The following is a 23,713-nucleotide window of genomic DNA, read 5'->3' as shown; positions in this document are numbered from 1 at the left end:
TTAGATAATTTTCACTTGTTTCAAACACATTTTCACTTGAAATAAGTAGAAAAATCTGCCAGTGAAAGCAAGTTTTTTGTGCTTGTAATAAGACAAAAAACTTGCCCCACTATCAGATTATTTTAAGTGAAAATATGCTTGAAAGAAGTGTGTCTAAAAGTGTCTAAAGTGTCTAAAAACAAGCTACTTTTTAATGTGATGAGTCTTACAGTATTTTAAGCATAATGAGATTTGTTTTGACTAGAAATGACATTTTGACTAAAAATAAGACAAATATTCTTGGTAAGATATTTGAGTTTTTGCAGTGTTTAAGACCGACGCTCTGTTTCTTTATCCCTAACACAACCTTTACCCCTCGAGTGTTTTGAGTGTTTTAACTTGAGCTGTGTAGATAGGTTGTTCACTTCCTGGCGCTTTTGAAGAGGTCATGATGAATGAGATGAGCCAAACTATAGAAAAATAACATGAAGGCACTTTTACAAATACCTGAAGTCGTCTGTTTTCAAAACATCTGACTCATACTGTATCTCACATTGAATATTTCAGCTGAAACATTTCCAGAGCCTGGACAAGAACAGTAGTTACAAAACAGTAAATGAATTGTCTGACAAGAGCAGGATTTGAGTGGCAAGGCAAGGCAATTTTATTTGTATAGAGCGTTTTTACAAACAGTTCATCTCAAAGGTCTTTACATGTCATCACAACAACATCCTCTGCCCTTAGACCCTCACATCCACTGAGGAAAAACTCCATGGAAAACCCTTTAACAGGGAGTGGGAAAGATATTTTAAAATATCTTAGTAGCCTATCTAAAACTATCGGTAAATACCTGAATTTATAGGTAAATCTATTGGTAAATACTCAAACCTATCAGTAAATCTATTGGTAAGTACCTTTCATACCTACTTTCATGTAGGACTAAACATACATTTGTAAATAGCAGACATTACAAATCAAATTTATGGCTTTTCTAGTGTATTTAGTCCATTTTTTTCCTATTGCACTCAATACATACTGTAGTTATGTACATATATAAAATTTAGATCCAATTTTCAGCTTTTCTCTAAACACCAACAATCTCGCTCCGGTGCTCTGGTCTCTGGAAAGACCTGCAGCCTCTTTCTTGTACATGTTTTTGGAGACTAACAGAATGCAAATGCAGGCGGCTGACCTCCTTTACAAGGCCAAGGATGGCTTGATGAGATCTGCCTCATCCCTGCTGTGTGCTCCCTCTCTCCCTCCATACAGACCTGTCTCTTATACACACACACACACACAACTCTTCTGTGCACATACACACCTGGCAGAAAGTTGTGTGTCCTCCTGCACGTGAACATAACTTGAGTGCAGCCCTGGGGACACCGGGACCCCGTCACTCCAGATGGCCGATGCCTCTTCCAGCCCTGATCTGCCTGACAGCCAATCACAATCCCCCACAGCTAAGTGAGGATCCAGCCTCAGACCTTGACACTCGGAGCTTTCAGCAGCAGAGAAAAACATAAGACTGTGCCAGATGGAACATAAAGGAATAAACACAACACATCCCTTTAATTTTCTCTGATCCTCCTAACGTTACGTCTTCCCTTCACTGCTCCACATACAGATACTTTAAAGGGATAGTTCAACATTTTGGCAAATTGGCCCATTGCCATAATTGCTATAGTCATAGCAGTAGGTTCGTTACCTTTAATTGTAGGTGTAAGCTATTTTCAGTACAGCGGAGCGCAGCAGCAGGCTGCTCAGAGCTACGCTATGGAGGCTAAGGGAATTTCTTGGTTTCCCTCATCAAACTCATCAAATACAAAATCCCAAAACTCCACAGCGCTTTTGTAGACAAGTTGTGAGCTGCACAACCACCACGCTATGAGATAATGACGGAACGATACGAAACGGAGCCGTTTTCGAGGTAAATTCATACAAAACCGCTGATGCGCGTTGCGTTCAGGGACAGTTTTTCAGCAAGCAGTCTCCGTATTTACCCTGTATTTACCTCGAAAACGGCTCCGTTTCGTATCGTTCCGTCATTATCTCATAGCGTGGTGGTTGTGCAGGTCACAACTTGTCTACAAAAGCGCTGTGGAGTTTTGGGATGTTGAATTTGATGAGTTTAATGAGGGAAACCAAGAAATTCCATTAGCCTCCATAGCGTAGCTCTGAGCAGCCAGCTGCTGCGCTCCGCCGTACTGAAAATAGCTTACACCTACAATTAAAGGTAATGAACCTACTGCTATGACTATAGCGATTATGGCAATGGGCCAATTTGCCAAAATGTTGAACTATCCCTTTAATTTGTTTCACTACGCACATGTATAAGTGCACTGCAAAAAGTCAAAATCTTTCCAAGAATATTTGTCTTATTGCTTGTCAAAATGTCTCATTTCTAGTCAAAACTAATTCCTTTCCACTTAAAATAAGACTCATCACCTAAAAATGATCTTGTTTATAGATAATATCACTTGTTTCAAACAAATTTTCACTTGAAATAAGTAGAAAAATCTGCCAGTGAAAGCAGGTTTTTTGTCTATCATATTTTTCTACTTATTTCAAGTGAAAATATGCTGGAAAGAAGTAAAAAGTGTCTAAAAACAAGCTACTTTTTTTAATGTGATGAGTCTTATTTTGCGTATAATTTGATTTGTTTTGACTAGAAATGACATTTTGACTAGAAATAAGACAAATATTCTTGGTTTTTGCAGTATGAGTGTCATCTGTTAGACAATGACAAAGAGAGGCAGCGTGACCAGTGCACAGTCTACTATACTGTATGTTCAAAACCAAGCAGTATCAAAACTGAGCTTTGAGTCACATAAATAATCAATGAAGCAGTAATCACTATAACGCTGCCTGAAAGGCTCGGCTCTGCCAGGTAAATGTCAAATATAACAACCTTTCCACAGCAGGTTCCTGAAGGCACCAACCCCCGTTTTTACATTTTAATAATTAGCACTGATTGAACATCTTTCCTTGGATCAGCCAACATACAGTATACCGGGATCATTTGCAAGGCGGAAACTCTTAGATACAGTGTTTTATGAGATACATTGTTGTGTGTTTTATATATATACTATATAGCCTATCTATACAGCTCTGGAAAAATTAAAGAGACCACTACTCCAAAATGTTCTTAATAAATCAGCTTCTCTACATGTATGGCAGCCATTGATTCCAGTGTCTATTGAACTCCAACACAAGCACCTCACTCTACTTAGCTGATCAAATCAAATCATATTTAATGAGGAAGAAAGATTATAAATAAAAAAAAAAAAAAAAAAAACGGGATTATTCCACCAATGTTGATTTCTAAACTCTTCCTAAGTTTAAAAAGTAGTGTTGTGTTGTTTTAAAATGAATATGAACTTGTTTTCTTTGCATTATACAAGGTCTGAAAACACCACATTTTGACCTGTTGCCATTTTCTGCAAATAAATAAATGCTCTAAATGACATTTTTATGTCCAATTTGGGAGAAATGTTGTCAGTAGGTTATAGAATGAAACAAAAGTGTTCATTTTACTCAAACACGTAGCTATGAATAGTAAAACCAGAGGAACTGATCATTTTGAAGTGGTCTCTTCATTTTTTCCAGAGCTATTTGGCTCACACACACATTTAAATTCAAATTTAAATGTATACAGGCAAGAGATTCAGGAGTCATCCTGTGCAAATAAAATAAGCAAGAAAAATAAACCAAGTGTACAGTACACTACCATGCATGATATATTTATATGATCAAAGAAAGGCACACAGAAACAAAAACATATCAATTAAATGGCGTCATTTACTGTACCAGGCAGAGCATTCTCAGCTAAGATATAAACCCTCTTGCAAGAATGGTAGAAATATTCAAACCAATATATGACAAAAATGGTTCAATTGTTGTGTTTTATCACTCAGTCTGAAAGACAGATATGTGACGGATCACATCAATACTCATATAATTTTACTAATGTATATATAGATTTTTAAATTTTATTATTATTAAGTTGAAAGCAGTGGCTCTGGACATTTGTTATATCTGTCACCCGTTCTCTTTCAACCTTTGTATGGACTCAGACATTGGTCCTAAATATATAACTCTGCACTTTGTGTATCACAAAGTGAAAATTGCACAATCATTGAATCTCGGCCTTGGTTTTTTTTTTATGATATCATTGTCCTGGGAGCTCTTTTGTAAAGCCTGCCCCTTATTTTGTTTGGAGGGAAACAATAGCTTTTGTGTGCTTCCTGTTGCAGGTGCAGTGAGTGTAGCTACAGTAACACCACCAAGCATCTGACCGACAATTGTCTTTCAAAAATAGTTTAATCATTAGCTCTGTTAGCTAAATGCATTGCAGTATCCAGACCAACAAGATGAAACGTAGGCCTATACAGTGAGGTTTGAGACAGCAGCATGGAGGGAAAAAAAGGACGAAGCAGGGCATGATGATGATGAGCCAGGCTGAGAAAAACACACGGCCACGTCATCCTCCCCGCCCTGTAGTTTATCATTGTTCAGCTGCGTGGTGTCATCTTTCCTGGCAATTAGCCTGCAGCGCTCCCTCTCTTTAGTGATAGAAGGGCAGCTGTGTTATTATAGGAGGTTGGTCCGGAATACGCTGTCAACACACACACACACACTAACACACACACACACACACAGAGACAAACACGCAAACACACACTCTAATGTGGGAGGATCGGGCCTCTTTCTGTCTCTCTCGTGGTTCTGTTGCAGAACTATTTGGATGCAAAGTGAGTCAAACGATTGATTAGAGAGGCCGCCTGAATTAAAGCCCAGAAGCTAAATTGCACAATGTCTGGGTTCAGAGCTGATGGACGAGACAGAGAGAGGAAGAGGAGGCTGATGCACGGAGCAGCAGCATGAATGAGGCACATTATGGGCTGCACCTGAAACACATCTTTTAAAGGGATATGCCAACATTTTTTTTCATGTCTTTCCTCACTCCGGAGTCCATGACCAGCAGATAGACACCATCCTTTCGACTGTGCGTGCAGTAACAAGGGAGATAGAGCCGTATCGCCCGTAATTAGCTTAGCTCAAACACTGGAAGTGTATGGGTAGTGTTAGCCTGCCTCCTACCTGAGCCGAAATCAGCAGTCAGAAGCTGATTTCATTTTAGCTCTAAACTCTGTAAATATATCACTTTATCCACATTTCAAACATTTTTAGGTGAGAAAGTAGCCGTTTAGATCAGCAGTGTGTCGTTAATTTATCTAAATACCAGCTGTTCACAATTTTGTTCGGACGAATTCGGCACTACTCAAGCTAGCCGTTGTGACCAACGCACTTCCGGTTACTTTCACAAAATAAAACACCCGTTGCCCTTTACATACAGAAAACCATGACCATAGAATTTGTGCTTTTACTTTGAAACAGGAAGCTAACCTACCCTCGAAGTAGCTAGCTTGAACCAAAATAAACCGTCTTTGCTTGAACCCTCCGTTTTGACCGATCTCGTCCCGTTAGCGGCATTTGACCGCTCAAGATGCCTTACCGGAGAGTTTTGTCAGCTCTGAGACGAAGATCGGCCCGCCGGTTTCCGTTTAGAGTTGCTGAAGAGTTTCTCTGATGACTTTAGGTGGAGGCAGGCTAACACTACCCATACACTTCCAGTGTTTGAGCTAAGCTAATTACGGGCGATACGGCTCTATCTCCCTTGTTACTGCACGCACAGTCAAAAGGATGGTGTCTATCTGCTGGTCATGGACTCGGGAGTGAGGCAAGACACAAAGAAAAAAAATGTTGTGTATCTCTTTAAGTTTTGATGTTTTAAGATGAACCTATCGTCCTCCTCCTCCTCCTCCTCCACACCTCTGTCATACTGTATTACTATTACGTCATATTTCTGTCTTTAATCATCCTACACTCAAGGCTTCTTAGCTTGATTTGTATCAGTCATGTAAGGACGGAGACTCTCCACTCTCATCTATAGTGTTTTGATGACGGTGGTGAAGAGAAGAGACACCCGTACTGTGAGTGTTCAGCTGCGTTGTGGTGGCACCGAAGGCCACAGCATATGATTCACATCACTTAGCATATACTCATCCAGCTACAGTATGAGTGACCCCTCGTGTCCTAAGGATGGAGGCATTATCATCCTGTCTTTCCACTCATTTTTCAGGTTTCTTTTTACTTTTTAAATTTTGTCCTCTGATAATTTGTCAGTAGCAAACCCATTACACAGTATAATTACACGCTGGTAGTGACAGAAGATTTTTTTTTAAAGGATTTTAAAAATTCTGTAACACACATATCCAGCACTACTGTTCACTCTCCACGATACATCCACAAAGGGATCTGTTGGAGACACTAAACTACTGTATAAATCAAAGCCAGAGAGTCCTGTTAACCTCAAATTGGCCAAAATCTGACTCTGGGTATCTTCAGAGTTGCAGTGATTTCCTCACTTCACTCCTGTTGCAAAATGTGATTTTCTAACACGTGATTTAAAGACCACTGGGTGCAGCAATCATCACAATCTGGACTGAAATACTGTGCATAAACCAACCAAGCCCCAACCTCCCTGCAAAGGCTGCAACATGAAACTTAAAACTGCACTTAGCCTATTCGAATGGCTCCTTCAAAGCCCATAAACTCCCGATGTCCAATATTACAGCCGGCATAAACATGTTTACAGCCTGTTTCCGTCTCCACAGCTAATTTCCTCCTTCCAAACTCCCTCTTTTAAATTTTATTAAGGCTTCAAGTTCTGCACAAACGAGGGTGTGGCCACTTTGATTGACAGTTAGTCGGGTAGGCGTACTGAATGGACAGAATTCGCTTTGTCCCGTTTTTTAAATTAGCTGGGACTTTTTGGCAGAGTCAGGAACTGGCAAGATGGCCGCAGCTGCTGAACAGTTCCCTCTGAGCTTCAAAACCGCTCTTGAGAAGAAGAACATCATAAGGCTATAGTACGTCCATCTTTATTACAGCCCATGTGTCTTGACAAATAGCCAGGGCAATAATGAGCAACCCCCCGCTGAGAAAAGCAAAGGGTGCTCATTTGAGCCTTAACCTCACTAAACATCACTCTAACCTAACCTTAAGGGGGCAGTTTACTCAGCAGGGATGCTTATTATTAGAGAACAACAACCTTAAGTAGTGGAGTGATTGAAATAGAATCTGTTACCATCAGATTTGCACAAGATAAAAAAAAAAAAAGTGGAAGCAGAAAATGTCATTATAGGCTACTGCTGCCAAACCAACCACCTCCCTCTCTCTAGTCTAATGTGAATCCATTGTGCATAAAAAAAATGTGCAATTTGATCCCATGCAAGACAGAAACAATAAAAACTGTTTCTTTGAAATGTTATATTTGCGATATATTCCTGTAGAAGTGCTGCCCATAAATAGTAAAATGGAGAGGAAATGCTGTAGGAAAAGGAGATTTTCTTTCTTTCTTTTAAAAAACAAAAAAAAAAGATAATTTCATCATTATTTGTGGTGAGAATGTGATGTAGTTATCATGAGAGCAGCATCACCAACAATAAAAACTGTTACTTTAAAACATTGCATTTGCAATATATTCCTGCAGAAGTGCTGCCCATAAATAGTAAAATGGAGAGGAAATAGGAAAAGGAGATTTTCTTTCTTTCTTTTAAAAAAAAAAAGATAATTTCATCATTATTTGTGGTGAGAATGTGATGTTTTTGTTCAGTGCTGAGAGCTGCTGGCGTAGTTATCATGAGAGCAGCATCACCCACCCCCCCCCTCGTGGAAACTGGGAGCTGCCGGCGAGCAAAGCAACCTCTTAGCAGGTTTCAATTGGTGCTCAAGATGCTGTTTCCACGTGGAAAGCGTTGACTCCTCCTCCCTTTCTCTGTCTTAACCTCTCTCTGCCTCTGTCTCTCCGTCCCCCTCCCTCCCTCTCACTTTTATGGCTGACGGGGACCTGCCTTTGCTGTGCAGACGCTCTCCCTCTCCCCTCCACAGCATCATCCTGTCTTTCCTCCCTCCCTTCCTCCCTCCCTCTCCTTTTTTTTTTTTTTTTTTCTGCTCTTGCACTGTGCGCTACACTCCGCTGATAAGATCCACTGAGTCCAGATGGGCAGCAGAAGCTAGAGAGCTGTTAAGGGGGCTTTCTGTCACCAAAAGACCGGGAGAGAACAATATAATATCATTTCACCTGCCGCTACAGTATGTTTGCCTCTATTTGGTATGCCAAGAAGCTAGGGAGACGACTTGTACTAAACAGCCGGAAAGCCAAAATGCTGAAAGACAAGGTAGGTTCACTTCACTTCACCACGTTGCATGCTTTTACTGATTTAATTTGGCTTGACAATGCAGGCAGAGAGAGAGTAGGCTACAATCTCCCTATAACAGATGTGGTTTGGTTTTCATGCAAGGTTTTGCTTTTTTTATGGTGAGCTTTTGTGATGGGGGTATCGTGCTTCTTCAGTTCACCTGTTGATGAATACCGCTGCTGACGTCTGTGCTTTCCGGGTAAATTAGTTTATTTATTTGCTCTGCTTTTCTTCCTTCCTTCTGTCTCATTTGAGAGGGACACGCACGCTGAACCTCGCTCGTCTCATTAAGCGTCAGCAGATTCACCTGTGTCAGTCACTCTGCACCCCAATCTCTCTCTGGGTTTCTTCTCCAGCATCTTTAACAGCAGCAGCAGCAGCAGCATCTTCCCTCCTCCTCCTCCTCCTCCTCCTCCTCCTCCTCCTCCTCCTCCTCCTCGCCACCAAGTTTTATTTACGACCGCTGGAGTCACTCGATCGATCGATGAAGCTGACCGCAAGTTTACGATACTGAGAGGGGAGGAGGGCAGGGAACTTTTTTCTTTGGATTTAAATTTCACTCTTTTCTCTTGGGGCTCCTAATGGAGATTAATACTCTTCCCAACTTTCCTACCAGTCATGCAAGTTCAACACACTGCAAAAACTCAAAATCTTACCAAGAATATTTGTCTTATTTCTATTCAAAATGTCACTTCAAATTATACTCAAAATAAGACTCATAAAAAAAAGCTTGTTTTTAGACACTTTTTACTTCTTTCCAGCATATTTTCACTTGAAATAAGTAGAAAATCTGACAGTGGATCGAGTTTTTCTTTCTTATTACAAGCACATAAAACTTGCTTTCACTGGCAGATTTTTCTACTTATTTCAAGTGAAAATTTGTTTGAAACAATTGAAAATGATCTATAAGCAAGATCATTTTTAGGTGATGAGTCTTATTTTAAATGGAAAGAGATTAGTTTTGACTAGAAATGAGACATTTTGACAAGAAATAAAACAAATATTCTTGGAAAGATTTTGACTTTTTGCAGTGCACTGCTGCAAAGCGAGAGATTGCCTCCTCTAGAGCCTTGCAAGGTGTTGTTACCTGTCAGGTTTGTGAACTGGATTAACCTTTGACCCCCCAAATACATTGAATATGACTCCCATCCAGTGGTATATATTAATAACATATAAATTCAAATTTATTTTATTTATATAGCACCATATCATGCAGAAGCAGTTCAGAGTGCTTTACATATACAACAACATATTAAAAGTAAACAGCAATAGATACACAGAAGTTCATACACACAAAGACATTTAAGGAAATGCACATGCAGCTAAACAGAAAAGTCTTTAGTTTGGCTTTGAAGGAGCACAACGTCAGGGCATTTCTGAGACCATGTGGTATAAACTATTCCACTCTTAGGTGCATAGATGCTAAAGGCCATGTCACCTATTATATAATAATAATAACATTTATTTTAAAGCACTTTTCGCAGAGAGGGCTCACAAAGTGCTTTACAGGGTTAAGAAGGGAACAAACGAACATGATTGCATGCAAACATACAAAAATACAGTACATACAGTACAGCAAATTAGGTGTCAGGCTAAAGAAAACGCCTAAACAAATAAGTTTTGAGGGGGAGAGCGTATATATACTGTAGGTATCACCATCAGTGTAGGTTCAGAGTCGAAGCTGCAGGTAAATTAAAACAGTGTGATCCTGATTGGAGAATTCACGCCAGGTTAAAAGATGTTGTTGTTCTGTGTTTCAGCTGCACACAAACTGCTGCCTGTTGCTTGTTGTTTGCTGTAAAAAGATGGGGTAAATTTAGCTCAACCCCCTCATTCATCACTCTGTTTTTGTGTTTTCACCCTTGAACACATCCGTACAGTCCAGCACAGTTTGGTAACCGGATGTTTCCTCCTGGTTCGCCGGCTTGATTCAGCAAAATTACAGACTCAAAAAAAAAAAAAAACAATCACTGTACCGGTCGGTGCCTCCGTCTTCGCCTAAAGACACCTTGACGTAGCGGTTCAGTGTTCGTTTCTCATTAAATACCCAAAGTTTCTCACAGCTGTTGTTTTTCAGCAACACTTCTGGCCACACGCCCTTTTTTTTTTCTTTTTTGACCTTTTACACCATCTGTGGTCCTCGGATTTTCTTCTTTTAATCTTCTGTCACACTTTGAACGCACTCGCCAGCGCTTCTGTCATCGAGTGTGATGCTACAGTAACAGCAACTGTCACAGTAACTGCAGCATCAATCCAACTGATTCTACTCTCCCTATGTAATCTGTGACCCCTCCCCTCTCTACAGTGTGTGTGTGTGTGTGTGTGTGTGTGTCAAGGCCAAATTTACATGAGCAAAAAGCACCGAGCTGCTTAGCAACTAATGTGTGTTTTTATGTGTATCATATGTAAGGGTTTTGGAGGTTAATAGTGTGTTAAAGTAGAGTGCTTAGGCTCCACCTGAAGGCCCATGTTGACGAATGGAGGGGGCATTGGGGCTAATGGGCATAATGTATCGGCAAATAATAGAGGACTTAGTTAAAATGTATGTTCTAATGTACTGTATACACAAAGATGGATCAGAAGTGAAGGGAAATTCAACTTCGATTTAAAGTCTTTCAAAATTCAATTGAAGTTTCGGTAACACTTTATAATAAGTACACACTATTAAAGCCCCAGTGTGTAACTTATTTGGCTTTTTATTAGCAAAAATCAAATATTTCTTTCATAAATATGTATTTAATCACACCCGCATACAAATGAAAGCTTTCTCGTACCTTAGAATGAGTTGTTACAAGTCGTTACAAATACATAAGTGGGCGACGCACCGAACCGAGGCGGCCATGTTGCATCGTGACCGTAGGTAACCGGGGAAACGGCCTGTTAAAACTGTCACCACTGTGTAGTGTGAGGAAGGACGGAGGCACTGGTGTTGCATTCAGGTGCAGTCAGGCAGACGGCCGTCGGCAAACCAACCGGATGTCATTTTACTCCACCAGAGAAAGACGGTAAAAAACAATACCACATCACCATGACAACATGTTGTCACGCCTGTATTGTTCTGCCTCGTGCTGGCGGACCACTTGTTTACATAGAGGCTTGTTTATCCTGTTACATGCAGCGTCTGTTGTCTGTCTGACATCTGCCCGATTTCACGTGAATGCAACATCAAGAATAGGTTCCAATATGCAACCGCACCGCTAGATGGGGGGAATTCCTACATATTATACCTTTAAGCATTAATGAATACTGAATTCTTTATTAATAACGCATGAATGCTCATTAGTATGTTTATAAATCCAGTTAGTGCTGATCAATGATGAGCAAAACATTTTAACTGTGTTTATAAACTACATACTAATGAGTATTCATGTGTTATAAATGATGAATTCAGTATTTATTAATGCTTAAAGCAGAAGTGAGTGATATATTTGTGTTAATATAAGTCTTAAATAGTTATATCTTCCGACAGCAATCACTTACATAGAGTGTTTGGACTGAAACACGGGTCTCTCAGTCACTCTGCTCTGCTCTGAGCCGAAGAGAAAACATTTATTGTATCCTACAGTTTTTATCCAATGAGGAGAGAGAACGGCATGCAGGGCTGTGTGTGCAGCCAAGGAACGCCGTGAATGTGGTGACGTAGCGACGAGGACTGTTATGGTGCGTTCAAGGAAACTCGTATTTTTCCGACTGTGAAGTGGTACCAGTTCGATCTGGTACGAGTTCACCGGTCGGAAGTTACGAGTGGCCGTTATAGTGACTTTCACCGGTAAAACAGGTCGGAAAAACACGAGTGGGTTGCCTGAAACGCTACAAAGTCGTAAGTTGTGACTTGAAGCTGTAATTTACGATTTCAAAAGCCTGCCTGGAACGCAGCATTAGCGAAAACGACCGGATCACTCACTTCTGCTTTAACTAATGCTTAATAGTGTTACTTGTGTTACTGAAGTTGCTATACAGTCATAATGATTCACATCCATATGTAAAATGTCAATATGATGTTTTTAAGGCAAAGCATGTTTGAGCTGCTTTACATGTGTAGGAGTATCTGAATCCGGAAAAGGTAAATGACCAAAGCACAATGTGGTGATGCAGCTGTGTGTGTGTGTGTGTGTGTGTGTGTGTGTGTGTGTGTGTGTGTGTGTGTGTGTGTGTGTGTGTGTGTGTGTGTGTGTGTGTGTGTGTGTGTGTGTGTGTGTGTGTGTGTGTGTGTGTGTGTGTGTGTGTGTGTGTGTATTCACCATGTGTGTGTGTGTACCTGCAGTCGTGCATAAAAAGCACTGCACAAATGCACATGAGAGTCGACTCTCCCCGGCTCTGCTGGGAAGCAGCTAATTGGAGATGTGATATTTCGAACCAGCAGCTTTCTCATTTCATCGTGCAGGGCTTTATGATTCCACTCTGACGTCTGGCTGCAGTTTATGCAACACTGGAAGGCTTGTGTGTGTGTATGTGTGTGTGCGTGTGTGAAGAACATACAGTAAGTTTGTCTTGTGTAACTGATTTTTGGTCTTTCTTGCATTTGCAACAGCTGATCAGTAAAGTGTGGCTCCCTTTTGAAAAACGTTGCTGTTAGATAACACAGAGAAGGACCTTGGACAGAAAACATGAGGATCTAAAGGAGAAGTGTTATCGAATTTTGAATGAAACAAGAGATGTAAAAGAAAAGAAGGCTGCTGCTGCTGCTGCTGCTGCTGCTGCTGCTGCTGCTGCTGCTGCTAAAGTCATTTTCAGTTTTCAGGAAAGCAGGATGCTTGTATGTATGTGGTTGTTGTTGTTTGGGCCTCGGCTCTGTATCAGCAAATATCTGCTTTCTTTCTTTCCACCGCTCCCCTCTCAGGACAAATGACTTTCCTTCCGCACTACTTATCATTCTGTTTTGATTAAAGCCGACACCTCACCTGTAGCAGAACAAGTGTGTGCAGCAGTGCTTTGAAATCACATTGGAAAAGAACTCTTTTCAATTATTGGATTTGCACTATCCTTGCCACATCTAAATTTCCCCATGTGTCAGCTCCTCAAAGGAAACCCTGTTTAATTTCCTCTGTCAGTAAATGATTTAGAGATTTTCTTTTTCTTTTCTTTTCTTTTTCCACTGCAGGCTGTTATATTTATATTGCCTGTTCTGCAATAGGGAAAGTTAATTCATTTTAAAGGTTTTCTCTGTATTTTTCTCTGATTGTTTGCACAGAAACTTAAAAAAGGTGGTGTCATAAGTGGATTTGCTGTCCATGCAGTAGGCTATATAGCTGAATATTAGTCTGCAGTCTCACACAACAGAGGCTGTTTCACTTGGTTGTGCTTAAATTCTTTGGCATTGTGTGGCTCCACGATCTAAACTTGATACCATTTTATATTTTGGTGAATGACAAGAAGCAGAGGATTGGGTTTAGTCTGACATGTTGGGGTTAGGTAGCATAATGCCGGTCGCTGTTGTTTCCTGTTTAAGATCACGTTACACAGGTCCTGTCTGGGGTTAGAAGCTGCTTCTGGAGCCAAAATTGCGAAGGAGGTGAAGGATAAATAACCCCGAGCCCGGCGGCTGAGTGATATGACTAGGGGGGGTTACTTACTTAAAGGGATAGTTCACCCAAAATTCAAATTTCACTCATTATCTCCTCCCCCTCATGTGGACTAAGGGCTGGGAGAAGTTTCAGAGTCCTCCGTGGCTTCTCTGAGTTACAGGGGGTCTCGGCGTAGCAGTGCATGTCCATATGACATGGATACCAACTGTCTTGGTGTGTCTTTTTTTAGAAACCAAACACATGTCGTTAATATATATAAAAGAAACAGTAATGGATCCAGGACTGAACCCTGAGGCACCCCACATGTGACCTTCAGGAATTTTGAGTTTATCTTATTAATATGGACATATTGATCTGTCTATCTGTTTTGTAAGTAGCTGGTTAACCAATCATGTGCCAAAGAGGTGGAGCAAAAGGGCTCGTGTTACAAATAAACATACTCCTCGTCCAAACACAAACACAAACACACCATAATGAGCTTAAATAAAACCAGGGCCGTTGTATAGGGGAGAAAGGTGATGATAATTCTAGGGGCCCAGCGCCCAGTGGGGCCCATAAAAAACCCCAGTAGTCTAATCTTTATATGACTGAATTATTCTGCGTAAGACCCTGACTAATACTCATAGTACACTGTAAAAACTCAACATCTTTCCAAGAATTTTTGTCTTATTTCTTGTCCAAATGTCTCATTTCTAGCCAAAGCTAATCTCTTTCCAAAAAAAGACACACCAAAAAACATCCAAATACCTCCATGCTGCTACTATGTAATGTCCGTCTGGTATTGAAGCCCCGAAATGTGAAATTGTCCCAAAAAAAATTAAATAAGTCTATATTTCAAGCTTGTTTTGTAGCGGAAGCTTCTCGAAGCTCCTCTTCCCAGTTCGTCAAATTTGGACAAACTGAGAAGAGGACAGTCCAAATTTGACGAACCGGGAAGAGAAGCTTCCGTTACAAACAAGCTTGAAATATAGACTTATTTAATTTTTTTCCGAACAATTTCTCATGTCGAGGCTTCAATACAAGAGGGACATTACATACGAGCAGCATGGAGGTATTTGGATGTTTTTTGGTGTGTCTTTTTGGACGAAGAAAGTTGGTATCCATTAACAACCATTATATGGACATGCACTGCTACGCCGAGACCCCCTGTAACTCAGAGAAGCCACGGAGGACTCTGAAACTTCTCCCAGCCCTTAGTCCACATGAGGGGGAGGAGATAATGAGTGAAATTTCAATTTTGGGTGAACTATCCCTTTAATAACGTAATTTCTTCAGATGGGTTTACTGTAATGAGCTTTCGACAGATGTATTATATCACCTGAACGCTGCCTCCTCTCTGCTCCTGTTCCCTCTTTGTGTCTCAGCTCCAGTAAAGGAACACAAATCATGTCAAGCAAACAAACAGCTGTTCATAGTTGTGCGTCGCTGCAGTTCTCTGTGCAGCTGTATCGGCCTACGTGTTATCTATCTCCGGTCATAATATACAACCACCACGACAGTCTTTTCCTCCCTCTCAGACAGACAGAGAGCAGGCAGGTCGGGGGCTACTGTACCTGGCTCTCCACTTCAAATGTTAGCTTGCTCTCCAAAAACACCCCAAATTAATCTGTCTCCACAGCTGTCCACAGTGAACTGTGCTTTATTTCAAAGGACTTAGCCAGGATCACAGCAAAGCCCACAGCTGCTGAGTGGCTGTCTGCTGTCAGAGATATCGTAATTACAAACTGAGCCCCCACATAAATAAGCCAACAGGGAGGAGGAGAGGGGGTGGAGGGGGGGTGAGAGTTTGTATAATACTGGAGTCACAGCGATGTGATGCTAACAACATTTATTTTAATAAATTAATGACATAAAACATTTCTTTTATAGGCGGAAAGTCCTTGAATTCATCACAAACCAAAAAGTAAGATTGGTGTGTGATGATGGGAACTTGAAGGCAAAGGCATGGGTGCAGATCCCGGGGGGGACGGGGGAGACATGTCCCCCCCAATTTCTGAGAAACATGAATTGTCCCCCCCAATAAATACCCTAAATTATTCAAAATTGAACAAATGTATTTTCAGACTTCACATTCTTCACATTTTAGATTCACATCTAAAAAGAAAAGATTGAAATGGTGAAACAAATGCAATAATTTCTATTGATCTGTTTCATTAGTTGTTATTTATTTTATTTATAGTTTTTTTTATCCAGTCTTCATCCAGTCTTTTATCTTTTATACAATTCTTATCATGCACTTACACTGTGATTTTATTCTATAGCTCCACTTCCACATTTATACGTACTCTTACACTGCACACTAGGCTGGCTTTGTATGTATTTATTGTATGCACTGGTCTGTGTTTTAAAGCAGAAGTAAGCGATCCGGTCGTTTTGGTTAACTATCTATCTAATCTATCTATCTATCTATCTATCTATCTATCTATCTATCTATCTATCTATCTATCTATCTATCTATCTATCTATCTATCTATCTATCTATCTATCTATCTATCTATCTATCTATCGTTGACAAATATATTTCTGACTCCTCATCCCATCTCTGTTCTCCTCCACTACGATGCAAATGCAAGGAGTAGTTTCTTACACAGACATCAGCAGGCTTTAAAAGAAACGACCCCCTCAATCTTAGGGCTTCATATTTTGATATTCATCCATATCTATTACGTAATCATGCATAAAGTTCCATACACTGGGAGAAAAGGAAGATGGGGAGAAGAATTGGGGATCTGGGAAGGTCAGAGGGAGGCGAAAGACAAGAACATGAGTAGACATTACATACTGTACCTGAGACCCTTAAAATTATGATTTACTAATATAACAGCAGTGATACGTGCTGTTGGCTGTTTAGGACAAATAAACAAGAAAGGTAAGCACAATAAATGATTCCCTGTGCAGTACTTTTTGAATGATATGGCGAGCCTCTACCAAGTTGTGTTTTATGGTGGCATGGTATGAGCTGCATACGGGCAAAAAACATTGGTTCTGCACCTCTGGGCAAAAGGGAAGGGGCGGTGACAACAGCAGTGGCGTTACTGTGTCCACACACTCATACAGTGTGTTTATTCTTTTATTAGGCCGTGTGTGCTGAGCGAAGACTCTGTGCTAACAAACTGCTGAGGTTGAACTATGGGCATGAATTGAATTGGAAAGGCTGGAAGTGCTGCTGAGTTCAACAGTTGTTGCAGTGTGAGATTGAACTGAGTCTGAGTCATGTTTGAATAAGCAGCGTCACATCTCTTCCTCCACATCTTCCTCCCATGTCACCGTGAACCATCTCGCCCCTCTTCGTCAGCATTGTTTCCAGCCAAACAGCGATTTTTCTTTTTCTTTTTTACCTCGACCGTTGCAAACCGAGGTTTACTGTAAATAAATGTTGCAGACAGCGGAAGGACGGTCGGTGTTTCTGCTTCTTGTCTTTGTGACTGAGGATGGAGATCAGCAGCCAGTGTGTTCCTGTGAAGTGGTAATCATCAAATAGCTGATCGACGGTTTGGAACAGAAATAATAAGCTGAGTTGCTGCTGATTAAAAAAACGCAGTTGCAGCCTCACAAATGATATTTGTTGTTTGAGTTTTTCCTCAGTTTGGTATAAATATCAAAACTTTGCGCTCTGCTACTGTATCTGATATTTGACATTTTAGAGACTAAAACCATAAATTGTGTTTATTACGAACCCTCTCTCTCCTCTCCTCTCTGCTCCACCACTCTCATGGATTAACTCTCTCTATTCCCAGTTTGTCTCTTTCTCTCTCTCCCTCTTTTCCTCCCTTGTGGTTGTTACTCTCATGACGTCCCAGTGGCAAAGCAGCCATTTGCTGCACGGTTACAGCTCCTTCTGATAATGGATATGCACTTCCCTCTGGCAGGATTGCCAAGGGTTTTTTTTTTTTTTTTTTCAAAGGGTCAGTGTTAAAGGGATAGTTCAACATTTTGGCAAATTGGCCCATTACCATAATCCCTATAGTCATAGCAGTAGGTTTGTTACCATTAATTGTCGGTGCAAGATGTTTTTAGAACGGCGGAGCGGAGCCGCAAGCTGCTCTCAGATGGGATTTCTTGGTTTTAAACTCATCAAATACACAATCCAACAACTCCACAACGCTCTGGTGGACAAGTTGTGACCTGCACATTCACCACGCTATGAGATAATAACACAACGTTACCACACAGAGTTGTTTTAGAGGGAAATACAGAGACTGCTTGCTGAAAAACTGCCTCCGATGGGAATGTGCATCAGCGGTTTTGCATGTATTTCCCTCTAAAACAACTCTGTGTGGTAACGTTGTGTTATTATCTCATAGCGTGGTGAATGTGCAGGTCACAACTTGTCCACCAGAGCGTTGTGGAGTTGTTGGATTGTGTATTTGATGAGTTTGATGAGGGAAACCAAGAAATCCCATTAACCTCCGTAGCGTAGCTCTGAGCAGCTCACGGCTCTGCTCCGCCGTTCTAAAAATAGCTTGCACCGACAATTAAAGGTAACGAACCTACTGCTATGACTATAGGGATTATGGCTTCTATATTTTTACGGCTTCTCCGACGCTTCTGCAGCGAGCCGAGTGGAGTTTGCAGCAGCATTTTGCTACCCTCTCTACCCACCCACCTTGTTTTTATTTGTACCTGCGAGTTGTTATCAGTGTCACGCCAGGCGAGTCTAATCCTCCCGTCCTTCAGTGGTGAAGCAGAGAGAGCGCGGCCGCTCCCGGGCAGCAACACACGGGCCCGAGGCCTGAGTTGTTCTCCACACGTCCACTCACTCTCCTGCAGCCTGATCAACTGGAAAAAAGTCACGGAGAAAATGAGGGAGAGACGCAGGAGAGGCCAGTGTGTGTGTGTGTGTGTGTGTGTGGGAGGGAGATACAGTAGCTGTGGGCTGGTAAGGAGAGAGAGGAGAGGTCACTGACAAACGAGCGAAAGAGACTGAACACAAAGTGAAAGAAGGAAAAAAAATGGGAGGAGACAGGACAGGTAGATGAAGAAGCAGCTCGTTCGTCTCAGAGTGAATCGCTTCTCTCTTGATTGTTCCACTTATACAAAAGATGGAGATGAAAGGTTAGAGCGAGAGGAGTTTTTCTGAGAATTTTCAATTAGCTGGCTTGAACCAATGTTCAGTGTTGTTGTATTTGATTTACCTCCCACTGCAGTGAGGAGAAAGAATTAAAGAATACTAAAGTGGGCCCCTCCCCCTAACTTTTCCATTTTTTTTTTCTTAGACTACGTATGTATTATCATTTATTATTTAACCTACTTTGTTTTGATGCTAATGCAGCATTACACTGCAAAAACGCAAGTATCTTACCAAGATTTGTCTTATTTCTGGTAAAAATGTAATTTCTAGTCAAAACAAATATCATTATACTTAAAATAAGACACATCATATTAAAAGTAGCTTGTTTTTAGACACTTTTTACTTCTTTCAAGCAGATTTTCACTTGGAATAAGTAGAAAAAATCTGATAGTGGAGCAAGTTTTTCTTCCTTATTACAAGCACAAAAAACATGCTTTCACTGGCAGATTTTTCTACTTATTTCAAGTGAAAATTTGTTTGAAACAAGTGAAAATGATCTAAAAACAAGTTCATTTTTAGGTAATGAGTCTTATTTTAAGTGGAAAGAGATTAGTTTAGACTAGAAATGAGACATTTGGACAAGAAATAAGACAAAAATTCTTGGAAAGATGTTGAGTTTTTACAGTGTACTATGAGTATTAGTCAGGGTCTTATGCAGAATAAATCAGTCATACAAAGATTAGACTACTGGGGTTTTTTATGGGCCCCACTGGGCGCTGGGCCCCTAGAATTATCATCACCTTTCTACGAGGAGTTTTATGTTTATTTGTAGCACGAGCCCTTTTGCTCCACCTCTTTGGCACATGATTGGTTAACCAGCTACTTACAAAACAGATCAATATCAATATGTCCATATTAATAAGATAAACTCAAAATTCCTGAAGGTCACATGTGGGGTGCCTCAGGGTTCAGTCCTGGGTCCATTGCTGTTTCTTTTATATATTAACGACATATGTTTGGTTTCTAAAATCTCTGAAATGTATTTTATTTGCTGATGACACGACTGTGTTCTGTAGTGGGGATCATTTGGGGGAAACTTCTGGATATGGTAGAGAAGGAGCTACAGAAATTCAAAGAATGGTTTGACTTCAATAAATGACCACTCCATCTCGGTAAAACAAAGTGTATCATACTGTATTTGGGAAAAAGCCCAGGAATTCAAGCAGAAACTTATAAACAATAAATGACGCAGAAATTGAATTTGTACCTGAAACCAAATTTCTTGGAGCTATCGTTGATTTATTACAACGATACGGTCGGCACCTCAATATGGCGTATGGCCGTTTGTCACTCTCTTTCTTCGCCAACAGACCTTCTGCCGAATGGGAAGGCTTTTTCTTTTTAGTAGGATCCACTTCTGAACCTCTTGCTCGCTTCTTCTCCGGGTTCTCCGCCATGTTGCTTCTAGCAGCGCTCTCCTCCCCCCTCCCTCCTCGTTGTCAGGTAAAACCGATGCTGCGTTCCAGGCAGGCTTTTGAAACCGTAAGTTACGACTTCAAGTCACAACTTATGATTTTGTAGCGTTCCAGGCAACCCGTAACTCGTGTTTTTCCGACCTGTTACCTGTGAAAGTCACTATAATGGCCGTCAAACTCATAACTTCCGACCCGTGAACTCGTACCAGATCGAACTGATACGACTTCACAGGTCGGCAAAACACGAGTTACTGGTTGCCTTGAACGCATCATTATTTCCTGTGCACCAGCACGGAAATGTTGCCAACGTCACCAAATACAAAAAGAACAAATACTGAAAAATACCGCGAGGCGTTAGAGGAGCCGAACGGCTTCATCAGCGTTGTATCATCTCCTCTTGTAGTGGCTTGGGTGAAACGGATATTTACAGACACGTAGAAGTTACGCACTATGGCTTTAAATTGGAAATCACACATAAATTATGTCAAATCCAAAATGTCAAAATCCATTGCAATTCTCTATGAAGCCCAAGTTTTCCTCTCTCAACACTCACATTATATTATTCATTCATTGCCCCATACAGTATATGACATATTGCATTGAGGTTCGCCAACCAACCCACTATTTAGTCGCTTGAACATTTTGAAATTCAGGGCCTTAGTTGATCACATTACAATACAAACCATGTACAAAGCAAAACATTCCTCCTCAAGAATCTGTTTAAAATGAAGGATTCCAGTTATAACCTGAGAAGACCATTATTATTTGAGAAACCAAAGACTCAAACTACTTTCTGTTGGAGGGGTTATAACATCTGGGTGAATCGCTTCTCTCTTGATTGTTCCACTTATACAAAAGATGGAGACGAAAGGTTTTTCTGAGAATTTTCAATTAGCTTGAACCAATGTTCAGTGTTGCTTTATTTGATTTACCTCCCACTGCAGTGAGTGACTAACTTGTTGTGTTTTTTTATTTATTTAAGCTCATTATGGTGTGTTTGTGTTTGGACGAGGACGGAGTTTTATGTTTATTTGTAGCACGAGCCCTTTTTTGCTCCACCTCTTTTCCTGACGTGCTCCATTGATCTGTCTCTAATCCAGTTTGGGCTTCCTGACAGAGCCGACTTCCCTCAGGCATTAATTATAACCTCCATGTTGAGTTATATCAGTGGGCTCCATGCAGCTACGTACACCCAGCACTCTGCTGCTGCTGCCTAATCCAATCGCATCCACGTCTGTGTCCCGGCCCTCGCTGCTGCTGCTCTCACCCAATCAGATATATTGAGTATGTGTCGCAAGTGTTTCCCCTGGCTTCACACACACACACCCCCCCTAGAGCGATATCACCCATCTGTTCTCAACAGCTCCACTGCCATTTGTTGTTCTAAAGTCCGCTCAGTAAAGAATGCACTCGCACTCGCCAAAACACAGCTGTGGAGAGGGGGCAGATGCAAACTCCGACCGATGGATGAAAAAACGCTTTTGAAAACAATATAAACAGCTGATTTGTGGATTTGTGGATTTATTTGACCCCTTTTGAAGATGATGTGGGGAATTACTGAACTTTTTTTCCTTGTTGGGAATGGGATATACCTTTTAACTAAAAAAAATAAGATGCAATGTCTGTGGGAAACTGTTTGATGTGGCTCGGTGGCCTCTGGCAGTCGTTGTCGTTGGAGTAAAATTTGGAGCTTGCAAAACTTTCAAGATGAGTTTCATGGGGAAGCAGCGATGGGGCAGCGTGAATAACAACTCGTCCCTGGGCTACGCTCTCCACGGAGGAAGCGTCCCGAACCTGCTGCCTCGTCCCTGCTCCGACGGCCTCGGGACGCTGAAGAAGAGGCTGTCCATGGACGTGCTGCGAGGCTGGGCGCCCGACCTGGGCAGCCTCAGCATGGGGCTCAACCTCAACCTGAGCCCGGTGAAGTGGCCGTCGCTCGTCACCGTCTGCAGGTGGAAACAGACGCTGTCAGAGAAGCTGAAGAAGAAACACGTCAGTGGTGCTGAGGAGGATTCACAGGTTAGAAAGCTCCGGGGGAGACCGATGTTGGACGGTTTTCGTTATATATTTTTTTAAATGAAAACTAATTTGAACTAATTTATACGGCAGTCGTGCTTTTTATACTACAGTGAATTTATGTGATAACAGCCTGCAGGTTTAACTTTGTCAATCTCTGATTACTTTACTTTATTTGTTTATTTGGATGGGACAGTGCACATTAAAGCAGTAAGCGATCCGGTGGTTTTGGCTAACTTTCCTGTCAGCCGATGGAGTTAGCAGTCCCCGCCCTCGTCCCTACGTCACCACATTCACGCGCTTGGCTGAACACACAGAGAGGACTGCCCCTTTATGCCGTTCTCTCTCCTCATTGGATAAAGGTTGTACAAGGAAAGTTTTCTCCTCGGCTTACAGCAGAGCAGAGTGACTGACCAAAACACTCTATGTAAGTGATTGTCATCGGAAGATATAACTATTTAAGACGTGTATTAACACAAACATTCTGCTTACTTCTGCTTTAATGAACATATAAAAACATAAAGGAGGGGCTTTATATAAGCTGAAGCTTCCGCCCCTATCCTTTGGTTGTGACCAGAGTTTATACTCTCTAAGTAACCAATAAATGTCATTCATTCATTCATTCATTCATTCATTCATTCATTCATTCATTCATTCATTCATGTAAATGTGCCGGATTATAGCAGCAATGCTAATTTCCATCCAGAGTCCCCTAGCATAAAAAACAGTACAGTGACAATAATACACATAGTAATATAGACGACATAATAATGCAGACAACAAGAAGATAACAAGACGACTATGACAAAATAAAACACTGACATTTTGACAAACACTTCCATGGGTACGGGGACCATAAGAGTTGAAGAGAGATAAAGTGCAAAAGTGCAGGAGTGCATAGGTACCAAGTTGTATTGCACGATGCCCTAAAGTGCACATCAGTTTAAAGTGCCAGGTTGTATTACACGATGCCCATTACACCCAGTTGCACAAGCAGGAGTGTGTAGATATTGCACGGATTGTAATACATAATTGTAATTATATAAGATTAACTTTATTTGAATGTGTTTAAAACTCCTGTTCAAGGTTCAGCCAGGCCAAGACGTGATGAAAACAGAGCAGAAGGCAGCAGTGCAGCAGTGCAGCAGTGCAGCACGAACCCTGCAGCCTCTCAGGGCAAACTCATATAACAATACTGAAACCCTCCACTGCTCCAATGATTTTACAGCCTTTTTTTTTTTTTTTTTTTTTACATTAACACATACCGTGTAATTAGAAATGTAGTGTTCTGCCCAACAGGTTTCTGAAATTCATGGAATACATCAAGGATATTTCCTATCAGACTTCCCTTGTAGCGGTTAATTGAAAAACTGGCTGGAGATCTGTCACTGCAGCCACTGGATTTTTTTTTTTTTTTTACAGGTTTCCACTGAGTATTCAGTG

At 41.1% G+C, this 23,713-nt stretch overlaps 1 protein-coding gene across 5 annotated transcripts in view; it reads left to right on the top strand.

Annotated features, from left to right (window-relative positions):
* dlg2 (discs, large homolog 2) overlaps positions 1-23,713 on the top strand; it is a gene marked incomplete at its 5' end in the record, with an annotated part of 269,853 nt that overhangs the window by 144,134 nt on the left and 102,006 nt on the right. The window contains one exon of one of the 5 annotated variants that reach the window (XM_083986425.1): positions 8,139-8,222. The exons of the other annotated variants lie outside the window; for them this stretch is intronic. Coding sequence (XP_083842551.1) covers positions 8,139-8,222 — 84 coding nt within the window. Of the gene's footprint in view, positions 1-8,138; positions 8,223-23,713 lie in introns of those variants that run through there. 5 annotated transcript variants of the gene reach the window in all.

Source organism: Trachurus trachurus (genome assembly GCF_905171665.1).
Source record: "Trachurus trachurus genome assembly, chromosome: 14".
In the NCBI taxonomy this organism is placed as follows: Eukaryota; Metazoa; Chordata; class Actinopteri; order Carangiformes; family Carangidae; genus Trachurus; species Trachurus trachurus.
This window is presented reverse-complemented; position numbering and strand designations above follow the sequence as displayed.